The sequence below is a fragment of the Oenanthe melanoleuca genome, chromosome 3 (genome assembly GCF_029582105.1).
Source record: "Oenanthe melanoleuca isolate GR-GAL-2019-014 chromosome 3, OMel1.0, whole genome shotgun sequence".
Classification (NCBI taxonomy): Eukaryota; Metazoa; Chordata; class Aves; order Passeriformes; family Muscicapidae; genus Oenanthe; species Oenanthe melanoleuca.
Window position 1 is genome coordinate 50,783,427 of NC_079336.1, and position 16,792 is coordinate 50,800,218.

Consider the following 16,792-nt stretch of genomic DNA (forward strand, 5'->3'; position numbering starts at 1 on the left):
AAAGTAGGAAAATGGAAAGACCAAGTGACCTCCCAGTCTTGTTACTGAGCTGAAGCCTTAGTAACAGTGGCTCCATACTGCTTTTCTAAGCCAAGGGATCTCAGTTTAGAAATTGCTGTACAGTTCCCGTAACAGGCACAGGAAGTGATTCTGTGACTTCATTTTTTGCACAAACTTAGAAGCTGTGTTCAGAAAAATGTTTGAAGACTCTTCACCAACATGGCATTTTGAGACTTTAGCCTGTGTGATGTTTCCTGTCTGTGAGGAGTCTAGGCCACGTTCAGCATGTACTCAAGCATTGACTTTTGTGCTTGTGAATAAGCCAGTCCCCAGCATAAGTTTTATGTCTGCCTTCCTCAAAGAAGCACTGGTCACATTTTCTTCGGGTGTGCTCCCTCTTCTTCCTCTGTCTGCCTCACCCCACAGAGACTAACCCATGCAAGTGATCCAATTAATCCCTGTGACATGGACAATGGTTTTCAAAGTCAAGCCTCAGTGGTTTACAGGAAGTGCTCTTAACAAAAAATGAGTACCACGTTAACCTATATTGGTATTCCATTTTTGGTGGGGTTTAAACTGAGGACACTGTCCTTTGTAGCTTCTAACATTTAAGCTTCAACATTTACCCCTATAAAATCTAATCAAATCATTAAACAGTGACAAAACAGAGCCTGAAAAGAGACTTTTCAAAGCCACAAAATGACTAATCTGGAATTTTATTTCAAAGCTGCGAGATATGAAAATATCGTTCTGGGGCAGAATTAATTGTATTTACAGTGACTAGTACAGGGCTGTTTTGGATTTGTGCTGCAGTCAGGGTTGATAATATGGAGGGTTTTTTATGTGCAAGGGCTTTTTTTATGAGCAGGGCTTACACAGAACCAAGGGCTTTTCTGCTTCTCATACTGCCATTGCTGGCAAGGGAAGCTGGAGGTGAACTAGAGTTTGGGAGGAGACACAGTTGGCACAGGTGACCCAAATTGACCAAAGGGATAGAAGGAGGAAGAGGGGGGACATTTGGAGTAATGGAGTTTGTCTTCCCAAATCATTGTTACACGTGATGGGGCCCTGCTGTCCTGGAAATGGCTGAATACCTTCCTGCCCATGGGAAGCAGGGAATTAATTCTTTGTTTTTCTTGATTTGTGTGAGTGGCTTTTGCTCCATCTTTATCTCAACCCACAAGTTTTCTGGCTTTTGCCCTTCCAATTCTCCCCCCATCCTGCTGGCTGAGGTTAAATCACATCACTTTCAATAATCAGTCCCCAAATAATCAATTTCCACAGCAATAAGGATTAGTGAATATTTAACATGACACTCTAATTCTTCTCCAGAAAAGTGGTTTATGTAACTTTTAGAAGTTTCAATACACATAGTTGCAAATAGACAATTCTTTTAAGGGTCTTACACCCTGAATGACAAGAAAAAAAAGAGAAGATTTATAGGAAGTTCTTCTATTGAGATCAATTATCAGTAAACAAATGCTATGAGGATGAATATTCGTGCTTTAGTCTTCCAAATGTTCCAGTGTTGTAATTAATGTGATTTGTTCTTATTTCAAATATAACCTGTGACTAAGAGATTAATGAAATCAATTTTTTTTTGTATTAACTGCAAAGTTGAAATATATATAATAAATTTGGAATTGTCCTCTTATCATCTAGCTTTTCAACTTCAGTATGGTGCATTTCTGAAGAAGGAAAAACTTGAAAGATAAGTAGAAAAACTAGCAATCCATCAAAATTATAGGAAATACAAACAAATAGATACTATAAAAACTATCAAAACAAGTAATTTGCTCAGTAATATTTTGTTCTTCAAAATACAAAAATATGAGTTGAAGGCTTCTCCATATCTTTAATGCAAATGGCTTTCTCATCTTAAAACATTTTGGGATAGACATTTTTTTAATAACAGATTATGTGCAAGCATCACTCTAAAGCAAAAGGACAGCACATGTTTTCCAGTCGTCTGTTCCTAACAACCACTGAATATTCATGCTGCAGTGTCAAACAGAGTTTAATACCATGCTGCTGCTGAGAGCTGGGATGAATTTGCCTTACGGCATTTATGGAGGAAGAACAGAAAGGTTCACTTTTCATCCCTTTCTGACTAAGCCACAGATTCCAAGTGAAATCACAAAAGATATTCCTGTATGTCAAATTTTCATTAAGGCTGGGGTTAAGGTTATATTAATAGCTCAAACCATAAAGCTTTACTGACCTTCAGTCACAGTGGTATCCACTAGTCTAGCTTTCTCAGTCATGTCATTATTCTCACGATGCACCAAATCATTTTGACAACTAACTTGCAATTCCAAAACATCAGCAGCTTGATCTGAGCACAATTTCTTGGTGGTGTCTATGTAGAAATTCTGAAATTAGATAGAATAGCACATTAACTTTCCATGTAAATTGTTATTCCAAACTGATGTGACATGCAAGAGCAATGTTCTTTGGGTTATTTCTGTGAGTTTTAACTACAGATCTTTCTGTTTGTCAAAGTCATCAATGACATTTACCACAGAGCTTGTCTTTCAGGCATATACATCATGAATAACATGACCAGGAGACACTCTAGGTGAAGAGATTACCTCTAAAACACATCTCCAGTCTTTCTTTCCTTTTTATTTTTGGCTATATGGTGTCACACAAGCAAAAGGAGATTTATGTATCCCTCTTGGTTGATTCAGATTACTTTCTGATTAACTATTTTTATTGTATCGATTGTTCATTTAATGTGCTCTGTTACATATTACATTACAAACTCATATGAAGTCTGACATTTCAATTACATTTACCCAGTAGCATTCACAGCATAGTATAGTTAGATGATGGGAACATATAATTATAGTGTTATTAATTATAGTTTTATTACATTGGAAAAAGTAAGCTAGATGGCTGCAATATTTGCATCCCTTGAAATTCAAGCATCACACACACCTTTCCATAATTGTGTTGTTTTATTTTTAATTCTGTGGCATTTATGTCATAAATATTTTCAGTCAAATACATATTTTTAGCTGTGTAAGTAACAGTCAATTAAAAGTGTCAAAAATAAATCTTTGCTGAAGCTCTACAGTATCTGCAGTGTAGGTACAGACCAATTGCAACCACTATACCAGTGTATATATTTTAGGAAATAATAAATATAGATTTTCCATTCAAAATCAAATGCAGATCTTTTCCTTAGCAATGACAAAGCCCATCCTATTCAGAGAGATAAGGTCATGTTGGTAAATCTGACAGTAGCTACACAGTAATGGGATCTGATCTTTTCAGAATCAACCCACAATTTGGAAAGCGCAACACAAGCCCACATTTTACAACAACTTGCCCTTTTTGAAAAAAGATATCAGTTAGCAACAAAGGAAGTCACTGGTAATCAAAATAGAAAATTTGGAAGAGTATATAAAGAAAAACAGATGAGGAAGAAATCTATAAAACATAGGGATGATTTTGCCCAGTGGGTGGGTGGCTATACTGCACAGGTGGAAGACCCTGAATTTTCAATTAGAGGAATCTCTGGTACTTTTCTTCTTAAAAAAAACCCCAAAAACCTGCAAGATCGATCTACAGGGGTCAGCTGAGTTACAGTATTCAGTGCATGTTTGTGCTCTACAGGTCGGACAGCACTGGGTAGTGCTTGCCTTGGTTGCAAAAGAGCCTCTGGGGCCCAGGAAAGCTGTAAGCAGTGATGTAATCCACAAAACACTCAGAGACTTGTAAAAAAAAAAAATTCAGCTAAGAAATATTTTGCAAAGAGGACAGAAATGTCAGAAGAAATTCTTCACAGCAGAGAGTTAAAATAACCCAATGGAAAAGGCACTGTTCAAACTAGGACTGTGCTCAGTGTGTTGTGGAATAGGTTCACTGAGGCTAGAGGGTCTTTAACTTCCTCTCACCAGGAGGGCATGGCCTTTCTTTTATCTCCTTTTCTTGATCTTCTGCACCTAAACATGCCTGTACACCCCACCTGTTTGTTGCCAGACTGCCCCAATTATATGGACACTCATTTTATAGGCAGTTACTGAGAAATGCCCACCTTCTGCTTGGGGAAAAAAAAATGCTTAAATAACCATGTTTCAGAGCTGCCACTAAACTAGTCCCATCCTTGGTATCAGACATACCTATTTATCACAAATGAAAGGTCTTGAGAAGGGTAGGGTAACTATTTTTCATAGGCAGATTATTACTGTGTTCCAGTTTGGCATACTCAGCACACATAAAGCTTTCACTTAATGGTCAGCTTTCAGGGAAGAATGGAACCTTAATTTAAATTGTAGACATAAAAAAAGAAAGTTTGTTTTTTTGGGTTTTGTTTATTTATTTATTTATTTATTTTAAAGTGCGAATTCTCTTATTTTATAGTCAACTTCTTATTTACCCTATTAATACTAGCAATCACTGTGAGGTATGAGTATGTTGAATTTATTTATTTTGCATTGCCTTAACTAATTAAAAACAGGCCTTAGTATCAAAATAGAAAGATCCCCTCATTAAGAAAAATGCATCTGGAATTTGTGCTAATCTTATAATTCATCAGCAAAACCACATGCTGTGAAAAAATAGTTACCTGGGGCACCTTGTAAACAAATTAAAATATGCAAAACTCAAACATTCAGAAACAAATAGGATTACAGAAAATGAACTGTCACATCATTTTATGCTGAAATCTGATAGCATTTTAACACCCTTAATAGCTCTATAGATAATAATTATACTAGAGACCAACAAAGATGGGTTGCTTTTTAAAAACTGTCTAACAGAGAAGCCTTACAGTTGTCTTTCAAATACTTGGCAAATTTAACAGCACAGAATTTCTATCCAGGCAGAGTCATTGTTCCACTAATTTAAAGAAGTCAGGACATCAGCCATGATTTTCAACAGTTACTGCCAGAAGAAATATTAATTTAATTAAAAACTCATAATATGAGCTGCAGTAATTTGTTATTAGAGACTACTCATGAGAAAACCCCAAATCTCAGCATTTGGAAAATAAAACCAACATCTACAGGTGCATGAACTAAAAATTTTACAGCAATGGCTAAGAATTGCCCATTACATCTTGTGGTTTGTTTGTGGTCCAGGAGCAATTTAGGTATCAAAGCATAAAGCTGTAGAGGTAAATGAGTCTAAATATTCACAGTCCTTCTCAGGAAATAGGAGGTGTTATGTCAAACAGGATAAACACAAAAAAAATGTGAGAGCTAAGGTGAGAACTAAAGGGCTGGAGATGCATCACTTTAGTAAGAACAGAAGTGCCAAAATTCTGCAGAAGCTGTAAATGAGTGCAGTGTTTGTTGAAGGTGTGCAAAACAAAAACATTGCAGAAGCAAACTGAGTTTCAGAGTAAGGGGTTTAGATTTGTTTCCCTTGATCACCTGAAGAGTTTTATGTGTGTGTGTGTGTGTGTGTGTGCGCGTGTGTGTGTTTGTGTGTGTGTGTGTTTATGTACATGAGCTCTCTTCTGCAAGCAAGGCTTCCCTCTGCTTGTCTGCTCCAGAAGCCATGAAATGTGACAATAGTTCTTATGAGTGGCACTGAACAAATAGCAATGTTTTCTCTATCTACAGCCACAGTTGCACAAAACCTGTTCCCAAAATGCTGATTTCCCCTGCAACATAAGAGTCTGCTCTCATCTTCTCACAGCTCCAAGCTGTGTTCTCCTCTGGCTATTGACAATTGTAGAAATTTGGGCTATCAACAATTGCATCCATGTGACTATTTATTTTTCATTATTGTGTTTAATTGTTTTTTTAACTCATTTATATTTCTGTTATTAGTATCATGTGGCAATGAGTTCCAGAGTTTATTTCTGCACTGAAATTTAGTTTGGGTTGCAAGGTTTCTTTTTACTGCCCTAACTCATAATTTCATGCTGGTGTTGTAATTCTACTCTAATGATTTTCTCCCATCATTCAGATTTTTACTCTTTTTCTTGAGTCATCTCTTCTTCAGGTAGAAGAGTTTGTGGTCTTTAGTCTTTCCCCTTCCAGGAATCAAATTATAGCTCATGATGCACTGACTCTGGAAATCCTACTCCTTTGCAAACCCAAAAACACTGAAGGCAATCTCTATCCCACACATGCTTCAGACAGCAGTATTTGGTCACAACTACTCAATCAGCCCATAAAATAGCACAGAAGTTCTTACAAAAAAAACCCCAAAACCCCAACCAACCAACCAACCAACCAACCAAAAAAACCCACCAAAAACCCCTACAAAAACCAACAATAATAAAAACACAAAGCAAGCAAGCAAGAAAGCAAATGAACAACCCCCACCCTCCACCAACTCTGGAGGTGTCCAGCAAAATTATCATAACCACTGAGATAGAACAGAAGAAGGAGAAGCTCTTAGAGCAAGTAAGAAAAAAAGTCTTTAAAATCTTTTTGAAATCTTCAAAATCTTTTTCATTAAAAAAGAAAATAGTTCATGTTCATAACACACTTTATTGTTTGGTTGCTTTTTTGCAAAGGAAAACCACTCCTTAGCAGCATCTAGAATACTTAGAGTAAAGAAGGAAGCAACATTTGTTTAAAATACAGAGAAATGTGGAGGTAAATATGAAACCAACAACTGTCATAATCTCTGAAAATGTGGCAAGACATGTAGTGGCATAAGCCAGTCTGACAAAACTATGCTTGTCCAGACTGAAAGTCAAGCTGTTACATGATTACAGATGACTCTAGTGAAGAGGAGTACTCATTTGCTGGAGCAATCAGTGCTGGACATGACACTACACTTTTGGAGTACATTATTACAAGTCACCCATGCTAGTAGATACAGGACATAAACCTTTTACTGCAATCTTTAAAAACAACTTGGAGTGGCAGTATTTACAGCCATCAGAAAGCCAAGCCAAAGCTCCAGATACATATTTATTGCTTTGGCAAATACTGCATGGGCATATTTATCTCTAAAATGCTTAATTGCTGCATGCACCCTCCCACCAGAAGAAAAAGATACATAGAAGGAAAATGTAATGAATGATTTCACTTCCAAACACAGATGAAAGAGAGAATTTATCCCCACAAAAGACAGTTCTGCAAGAGAGTCACACAGCACTGTATTCACTGAGAAGCCCAAACCAGGCTGGATGAAGTTTTAGTTTAAAATATTTTGCAGAGTTTTCATGGAAATTGTGAGAAAGGGTGGTAGAGAGAGACATATCAGTATTCATAGTTACTGATTTATAAGGAAGGCTTCATGAAGTTCAGAATCTACAGAATTACAACCTACCTATAAAATTTTGCTTCCACAGTCATTATATCTGCATGACTTTCTGGAACTACAGTGGGTCAGAAAACAATCACAGATTTTGTTTCCCATGTAATACCACATATATAAGAGCCTTAGACCATCCTGAGTCACAGATCTGAATTATTTTTGGGTTGGAAGAGCAGATGTTGGAGTGCATTCTGGAGTAACTACACTGGTCAGATTTACACCACTGCTCATCATCAGGTGATCCCCCCTGCATTCCACTCTGGTGGAACCCCACCCAGAGTACTGCACCTAACTCTGGCAGCCCCAATTCACGAAGAACATTGATCTGATGGAATGGGTCCAGAGGAGAGCCACGAACATGAGCTGGAGCACTTTTTCTATGCAAATAGGATGAGAGAACTGGGGTTGTTCAGCCTGAAAAAGAGAAGGCTCTGGGGAGACCTTCTGGCAGCTTTCCAATACCTAAAGGGAGCCTACAATAAAGAAGAGGAGGGGCTCTTTATCTGTAGCATAGTGATAGGACAAGGGGAACTGAAAGTCAATAGTTTAGATTAGATTTTAGGAAGAAATTATTTTGAAGGTGATGATTTATTGACACAAGCTCTCCAGGGAAACTGTGGATGCCCCATCCCTGGAAGTGTTCAAGGCCAGGTTGGAATGGGGCTTTGAGCAACCTGGTCCAAGGGAAGATGTCCCAGCCCACGGCAGGGGGCTGGAACTAGATGACCCTTAAGGCCCCTTCCAACCCAAACCACTCTATGATTCTATAAAAATATATTTCACCTACTGTATGACTTGAAATCTGAGTGGGTGCTCTTACCTAACAGATGGGAAACAAATTTGAATAATGGGAATACACATATGGGAACTGCTGACATGTCTCAAAATCTGTATTATTATGGCAGACAATTAAGATTGATTTATTTCACTTGAAAAGAAACAATTACCTTTGGATTATTATTCACTTTTATCCCAAGGTAGCCTTCTTGTATGATCTATTGGCAAGCCAACTTACCTTGCACATCAAGGTAATTTTTGCAAGGGCACAGTGTACCCATAGCAAAGGGTACTGACAAGGGTCTATGATTTTGTAGCAAAGAATTTTAAGAGTCTTTCCCATTGCACTGATTCTAGTACATGATACCAAGTCTTCATTTTCCACAGTCCACTGGAGTGTGGAAAAGGAGAAGAGCTAGTTAGAAGATACTTCAGAAAGGCCATGGGCAATAAAGAGGATCCTCATTTAGCCTTATTAATATACAGGATGAGAGCACTTTGGAGAATTATTATTTGCCTGCAGGACTAATAAGGTACTATAAACTGCAGATTAACTATTTTGACAAAGAAGGGGTCAAGGTTATGTAGTTTCAAAGACAGAAACAAAATTGTATTAATTTGTGAGCTATTGTCTGCCTAAAAGAGACAAAAAACACAAGATCAAATTAAGTTTTGTGATCCATATTCAGGCACTTAATAAATTTCTTCCTCACAAAGTACTTTCTCTACATACCAACAATATCACAATTATTTTGACTTTCATTATTGTGGTCTGGGTTTTATCATAGAATCAGAGTGGTTTGGCCTGGAAAGGACCTTAGAGACCATTTAGTTCCATCCCCACTGCCATGGGAAGGGACACCTTCCACTAGACCAGGTTGATCCTGACTCTTTTCCCAAAGGTTAAAAAGGGGAAAACTATAAATAAAATCATGCTTGATTGTAGGTTAATGCTACTGCAGACACATTCTGAGGGTTCAAACACTATATTTAAACTCTTACATTTTCCTAATAGTAGGGACAGGATTATTAATCCCGGTTCAGAGTTTGAATAAGAATACTTGGATTTAAAACCAAAACAAACCAGAGCAGAAAGCCATGTTCCAGCCAGATCCATTTCGACAAAAATAAAAGAAAACAATGCACCAAGCCGATTGGTCTTGGAGAAACCAGCGGCGCCGCGTCCTGCCCGACGCGCAATTTGTCTGAGAGCGGGGACAGCCAGTGACATCCAGACAAAAAGGAATAAGCGGGGAAGCAGGCGGCGGGCACCGCTAGGGGTCTCCGCATCCCGGCTCATCCCGGCGCGTCCCGGCGCATCCCGGCGCATCCCGGCTCATCCCGGCGCATCCCGGCGCGTCCCGGCGCATCCCGGCTCATCCCGGCTCATCCCGGCGCGTCCCGGCGCATCCCGGCGCATCCCGGCGCTCCGCCGAGCGCTCCCGCGGAACGCGCTGCCGGGACCGCGGCTCGCGATGAAGGCGGAAAGCCTGGCATCCCAACTTTCCTCCAAGACTTCTCCTTCTGGTCCACCCCACTCCCCCCGTTTGAAACACAACTAATTTCGTGGTTATGTCTGGGAAAACAACACTTGATCAGATTTGATGATTTTTTGGGATGCAATGTGGAGAAAATATTAAGATCTTGTAATTTAAAAGGCTGAGGTTTAATAACTGCGGTGGGGTCAGAGGGGAATAACAAACAGAGCACAAAAAGGGATCCAGCTGATAGGATGACCTTTAAAAAAGGTTGTTGTACACTACATGCTTTCTTAGGAAATTTTGAAAGGGCCTTAAGGAGGTAAGGAAATTCTGCCACTCTTCCCTGACAGTTACCACAGTTCAGGTAAATTTTCTGCAGCTCATGGAAACAAAATAAGTTGTGTTATGTAATCAATACAAAACCACACAAGAGTGTATTCCTATTGCATTCTACTGAAATTTTTCTCCTGCCTTGGAAATTCAGAGACTTTAGTTCCTAATCCAATGACTTTCATGCGCTCCTTCACTGCTCACAGTATTCGTTTGATCATTTTTTGAATGAGATCTCTTTCTCCCCCCCATATTTTCCCAGAATAGCACCAATTATGTCTCAAGAGACTTCAGAATTAAGTTTTGCTACCAAGATCTTTTATATCTTTGGGTAACTGAAGCTGTCAGCCCCTTTTTCCCAGACACTTTTCCCCTGCTCTGTGTGCGAACAAGCAGAAGAGAAGAGAAAATTATGTTGGGCATCCTTGAGTGAGTGGCCTGGAATGAAACAATGCTGTATTGACCAGCACAAAATCCCCAGGCTTACACCTTCAGCTTAGTGTTACAAATAAAGAAAAGGCTATTTAAAAATCCTTTAGCAATAGTTCTGATGCAAAATACAGACCTGCATAATGACCTCCTAGTTCCATCGCTTTCCTCTTTCCTCCCTGCTAAATACATAAAGGGGGGAGTTCTTGATCCCCAATGCCTCAGAGAAAAGTTTTTTCACCTTTACTGTAATATGGATGATAATACATTTATTTGTGCAGTGATATCTTTATGCTAAGGTTTGGCTTTTTTTTTTTTTCCTGAGTACTTAGTCTTAAACAGCACTTTGTCTCTTCAACACACCATACTATGAAAGAAAAGTATTGTTTCTGCATTTTACATGCTGGCAAATCAAAATGTACTCTTTTCCACATTACAAAAAAAAAGTGGGTAGGAACTGGTGAGATGCCACCAGCTGTCAACCTTCTATACACCTTGAACTCTTCACCAGCCTGCCTTCCCTGCCATCAGGCACAGAAATTGCAGCCACACTTGTGAGCTCTCAGCTAAAGAAATTAGGCTTGTGCTGTTTCAGATTGGGCAGTGTCAGCTTGTGGAAACTCTGGTTTCCATGGCACTTACATCAGCCCTGAAGGGAGGCAAGAAGAGGATTCCATAGTTTCATAGTGGGTCTGATGCTTTACCCCAAGGCTGGCTTTGCTTTTCTCCTGAGCTACCCACCCACCAAACAGTGAAGTTCTTGGGAGTAAAAGAAAGTATACACCTGAAAACCTAAATTAATGAGGTCTACTTTTGTATTACAAATGCACCTCACCTTGGCAAATGGAACTGCTTGTTTGTTCAAAGGCTATGAAATGTATTTTGTGCTATCACCACTTAAGCAGAAGATGTGAATTCTTTTAATTTGTCTTTAATGGAACATTAACTGGAAATATAATTACAAGGGAGAGCTAATTACCTGCAGGTTTGCCAAACTGCAGATGGAATACACTCAACAGACTGAAATCTGAAGGCTGAAAATGATGTGAATGTAAGTGCAGTTTAGTGTGTGGAAAATCTGATTTGCAACTAAATGAAAAGAAGAATGAAATTTCCTGTAACTCCTGACACAGGATTCCAAAGGAGGCAGCCCTCACTGCACTGTTGTTCCATCTGGCTCTCTCTCAGTCATCAGATCTTCTCTACCCCCGAATATTTAAATAACATCCACACTGGTTCAGGTCAAAATGCATCTTACAGAGCATTTCTGCTTCACCATTGCCTTAAGCAGACACCAAGGAAGAGTAGGCACAGAGCAAGTCAGGATCTGTTACATCCAAATACGCTCTCAGCCTCTTACTATTTTCAGCTCAGGGAATTTCCTCAGTTTGACGTGGTTTGTCTATTAGTAACACTCAAAGAGAGTCTCTGCCAGGTATTTGTCCAGCCTACCCTTGAACTCCTGATCCGTTTTCAGACTTGTTCTGAGTTCCCTTAGCCTGAATGTATCCTGCCCCATTTCCTCTAATTGTGGTCCTGCAGAGACTGGGGGTGGGGTAGGGTTGGGGAGTGACATTTTTAAAATAAATTATTTTCAAGTTCTTACTGCAGTGCTGGCCTTCCTTGCATGAGTCTGTGAGTCCAGCTGCAGAACTCACCCTCCACTTCCTCTCACTGCTTGACAGAAAATGCTGTGCACAGCAGACATCAGCCTCAGGAAAGCAGCAGGACACTGAGTTGGTAGGAATTAAATACTTCAGACTGGATTCAGTCCTCAGACCCTGGGTGCAAATCTGCACTCACTCCCTGTAATTTGAAAGCATTATTCCGGATTTGCTCAGTCATGGCTGAATTCAACATCAGGCTTCTTGTTTTTCAAAATCATCTGGTTTCCAGGCCACAGCAGGGAATGTAACAGCAGGAGTGAAAGGAAAATGGGTTATTTTATTAGCAAAATGCATTGCTATTCTAACAGGTATTTCTGCAACGTTCAGTTCCTTCAAGAATTTTGCCTTCTCACACACATACACACATATAAATGTACACAGAGATATGAGAATATAAATATTTCAACTTGTCCACTAGAAGCTAGCCTGTTTTGTCAGAAAGAAACTATTCTGCCCTATTTTTCACTTCTCTTTCTTATTCTTTATTCTCTGACATAATTTCAAAATTCTGGCAATTAATTCCCTTGCAGCTGTGCTGAACTGCACACCGGTGGTTAACAAACCCAGCCAAGTCACAGTGGTCCTTGGTTTTTTGTCAACATTGAATCATGTCCTGTAAAGGGTCTGGATTTTTCCTCACCAGAAAGGATGTTCACATCCTGATACTTTTGGCAAATTGGGAAGTACCCACCCAACAGAAAAAAATTTCGCTTCTGATTACAAATACTTGCTGAAACTATTAAAAGGAGACTTTTTGGTCTGTCTCTGGCTTTTGGCATTTTAGATTTTGAATTTCCTCAATTCACTACAGGGAGCAAAAATTAAGGGAAAGAAAGGCTTTCAAGACCATTTACTCCTGGGTATCAAAATGAAACTGTGATACCATATGCCCACTTCTGCCTCCTGCTCCCACCCTGCCCTAAGCAGCCTCCCCTCTAGGCACTGACTCTACTGGAGGTCCAAGTTCTCTCCCAGAGAGAGGCTGTAGCCCAATCTACCCCAATCCCAAACAGTGAGAATGAGAATTAAACATCCCTCTATGTTTATAACTGTGTTCCATTGCTTTTGTTGCACCCCCTCCCTTTCCAGGTTCTCTCCTGAGAGCTGGCTTTGTAGGACAGCCCTGTATGCACTCCAACAGTGATCAGAGCTATGTCTCAGTGGCATTTAAAAGCCTTTTAAACCCACTTTTTTAAAAAGAGTCAGCTGAGAAGAGAGGATCTCTACAAATCTCAACCCATTATTTCCTGGCTTGCCAAAAAAAAAAAGCAACTGGGAAGTTATCCTAAGAAGCAGCCTGATGATGGTACTTTGCTCATATGCTAAGAAATGTCAAATAGCAGAAGAAGGTTCATATTCAGTAATTTTTCTTCATACTAAAGATATCCTGATAAAATTTTGGTTGCTAGTTCCACCATTCTGTAGATGACACTAAGGATTGCACAACCTTTAAAGTGGAGATTGCTCATCCCCAGTTCATATTCATTCATGTTCAGCATATGCCCAGCTTCATGAAATAGAGTCTGAACTTGTCAAGTAGTTCAATGTACTGAACCAGTCCTTTTAACCCCCCTGTTCAAAACTTTGCTGAAAGACTCTCGGTGCAGAAGACATTCTAAATTGTAAGTATCTGCATTTCCTAACCAAGTAATGAAATAATTAATTCTGATAATACATTTACACATTTACAGAACCCAAGAAGACATCCTGGTTGGTGGGGTTTTAAGCACTGTTGCAGCTGACTAAAGCATTAAATAGCTGTTGGCATGGAGAGTTCTACTCTGACCTGTTAGGGCACCCACAAACATTTTCAGAGGTCTTTTCCACAATGACCACATATAAACACTAGACAGAAAATTCTTTGAACAAATAAATAATTCCTTGGTGGACAATTCTTAAAACTACTGGCACAGGGCAAAGAGCTTTGTAACTCTCATGACTTTCATCAATAGGACTGCTTTGGTTTAATCAGTCCACTAAATTATCTTGGGGATTTAGGAAAGATTTTATTTCTGCAGCCTAAAATTTCCTCTCATTCAGTCTTTGAGCCAAGCTTAACTGTTCACTTGCTTTTCAGCTCAGCAGCAAGCCTCTAAAAACATAATGCTGTCTTCTCCTGATGTTTCTGTGCTCAACATTCAGATGCTCAGCTGGGTCTTTTTTTCTGATGTGAACATTTTCTTCTCAGGACTTGGAAACTGAGATGACTCTAAATGAGTTCACAGAAGGTTTTAAAAGATATTATTATTTCATCAATCTTATGCCTGTTTTGAGAGGTAATATTTGCAGTTCTGTTAATTGCACAGGGAAGATAATTTTCTCTCCCTCTCTCTACTCTTCCTAACAGTAAATAGTCCAAGCATGCAGGCTAGGCCTCCCCTCAATGATATGTGTTACATGTCATTTCACTAAATGAAAATGCCCCATATTGCAGAAAAGTTTGTAAGCAACATTGCAGGCTGCTCTCCCAGATCTACCAACTTGGCTCTGGGAGAAAAAAGGCAAACATGTCTGATCAAACTGGCAGCTTTGGCACTTTTTTCCTCAGCTGAAATGACTGCTGACCTCCAACCTTTTATAATTTCCTTTGTCTAGTTTGCAAAATGAGGGCAGGCAGGAGAGGAAGAGGCTGGGCTCTTGGTTGCAGTGGTGGGAGTTGGTCATTGCTGCTTCAGGAAACTGCCTGGCACTGCCAACCAGATAAAGAAAAGCCTTGGGAAAGTCTCACCAAGCCAGAGGTCAGAAGATATTTCTCTCTCCAGAGCTGTTCTTTTCTGTGATTTTACCAAAACCACAACTTGTGGAAGCAGAGTGCTGCATAGGGGCACAGCATTGAGCAGATGAAATGTTCCAGCTGTGGGAAAACAGGGCTGCCTCCCAGCTGTGCCTTCAGGCAGCCTCCACCAGCACATCAGGACTGCTGTGGATCATGCAAGCAAAGAGGCAGAGCTGAGATAACAAAATGGCAAACCTGTAATAAGCCTGGCCAAACTGCAAAGAGATGAGGTGGCTGGTGCTTGTTTCAAGCTGGTTGAAAAGTGGCTTGTTGAGAGTTTAGCGAAAGCAACACAAATCCTCAAAATCTTTTGGCTGATTTTGGCTGTAGGTGTCTTCTTGACCCAGTGAGAAACAGATTAATGCAATAAAAATATCTAGTCGGCTGAAGAAATCAGTCTATTAAAATGAGTGTGCCTCCTTGGGTGAGTACAGCTATGCACAGTTTTCATTGTTTGCAGGAGCAGAGCCTCAGAGACCCACACATTTACACATACTGAGGTTTTCTGTGGTGAACAATCCCCTTTGGGAAGTGGAAAATCTCGCTGTGGTCTTGTACAAGCCTAACATCTGGCAAAGTCAGGACCTTGGAAACAGTATTTTCTACAGCAGTGTGTGTTTTCTGGCACAAAGGAAGCTGAATAATCTATCAGACATATAAATCTTGTAAGCCTTAAACTATAGGGTATTCAGGGAACAAACTGTATGTTTCCACAGATGAGGACAGTGCTTAACATATTGTGGGTGCTACCAAATTTCAACTAAAATCAGAGAAAATAAATTGACATCATTTATTTATTTGCTTCTTTGTGAATATGTAAGAAGATTGACAAGAATAACAGAATATACAGTTTGTTGTCATTAATTCTTTGGTTTAATAGTATTTTATTTACTTAAGTGTAGAAAACTTCAGAACCAACAAATCCATCTATGTTTTCTGGGGGCCAGTGACATTTGAAATTTTATAAAAGCAATGCAGGTCTTAGATTAGTCTCACCCTCCAACACTTACTTCAGCTTCTTAGATAATGAATAGGATCAACAGCAGGTGACACTGCATGTGACAATGGCTCTAGGGAGAAAACTCTCAAATCTACCTGGGGCTGGACTGAAATCTCTCATTAATTTCACATGGATCATCAAAGAGCATCTGTGAGGTAGCAACAGTTTGTGGATGGCAGAGTCCTGCTTGCCAGCAGAATCCTTCCCTTCAGCATTACTCATTTCCAACTCCCAAATTATTCAATCCTACTGTGAATTAAAAAGCTGTGTCATAGTTAACCTGAGGGCACCCCCAACGCATCCTCTCAAGACAGAATTTATTGGGTCAGCAGCTTCTGACTCCTCCTAGCCCATTTGGCCACCTCCATATCCAGCCTGTTAGCAACAGGGAGACACACCTCATGTGACAATAACTGGCTCTCTTTTCAGCCCCATTTTGCACTGCCAACCTGAAAAGAAGCTTTAATGCAAGAGAGAGCTAGACCCAGGGAGGAGTAGGAAGCCACACTTACAGTGCAGAGCTTTTTGAAGTCAGTGAGTTTTACTGTGTTCTGGTTTTAGCAAACCTTTGCAGGAGGTGATCTGTGTGGTTTTCTGACCCAAAAGTTTCATTTTAAGTTTAGAGGGTTGGGTGAAATAAGACATTTGAGAAGAAACTGGGTGAAAGATTCACATATCTCTTTGAAAGCTTCATAAAGTTTTCTCTGAACTGCATGGTTTCTAGTCCAAAGTAGGATTTCTTTGGAATTTTCCTGTAAAATTTCTAAGAGCCTGAATTTTGATCCATCAAAAATAAAGCAGACATAAAAAAATCTTGTATTTTGAACCATCTTATTTCATTATTTTTAGTAGTCTAATTTTGAAGATTGTTTGTATCATAAATATTTTCTGATAAGAACTTACTATAAGTAAGACTGCAGTTACAAAGTTTCATACTTTCCTGCCCCAAAAAAAGGCTTTGCAGCATTCGTATAGTCAAAGGAGAAAAGCAGGGGCTATTAAATATTCTTCAGATAAAAGCAGTATTACTGATAGAAATTTCTAGGTTTGAATAGTCCTCATCACATTTCTCTTACAAACTTAAGAATATTCTTTATAGCAA

At 39.5% G+C, this 16,792-nt stretch overlaps 1 protein-coding gene across 3 annotated transcripts in view; it reads right to left on the reverse strand.

Annotated features, from left to right (window-relative positions):
• THEMIS (thymocyte selection associated) overlaps window positions 1-16,792 on the reverse strand; it is a 76,100-nt gene that overhangs the window by 12,868 nt on the left and 46,440 nt on the right. For 2 of the 3 annotated variants that reach the window (XM_056488277.1, XM_056488278.1), the window contains exon 5: window positions 2,222-2,372. The exons of the other annotated variant lie outside the window; for it this stretch is intronic. In XM_056488277.1, coding sequence (XP_056344252.1) covers window positions 2,222-2,372 — 151 coding nt within the window. The remainder of the gene's footprint in view (window positions 1-2,221; window positions 2,373-16,792) is intronic. 3 annotated transcript variants of the gene reach the window in all.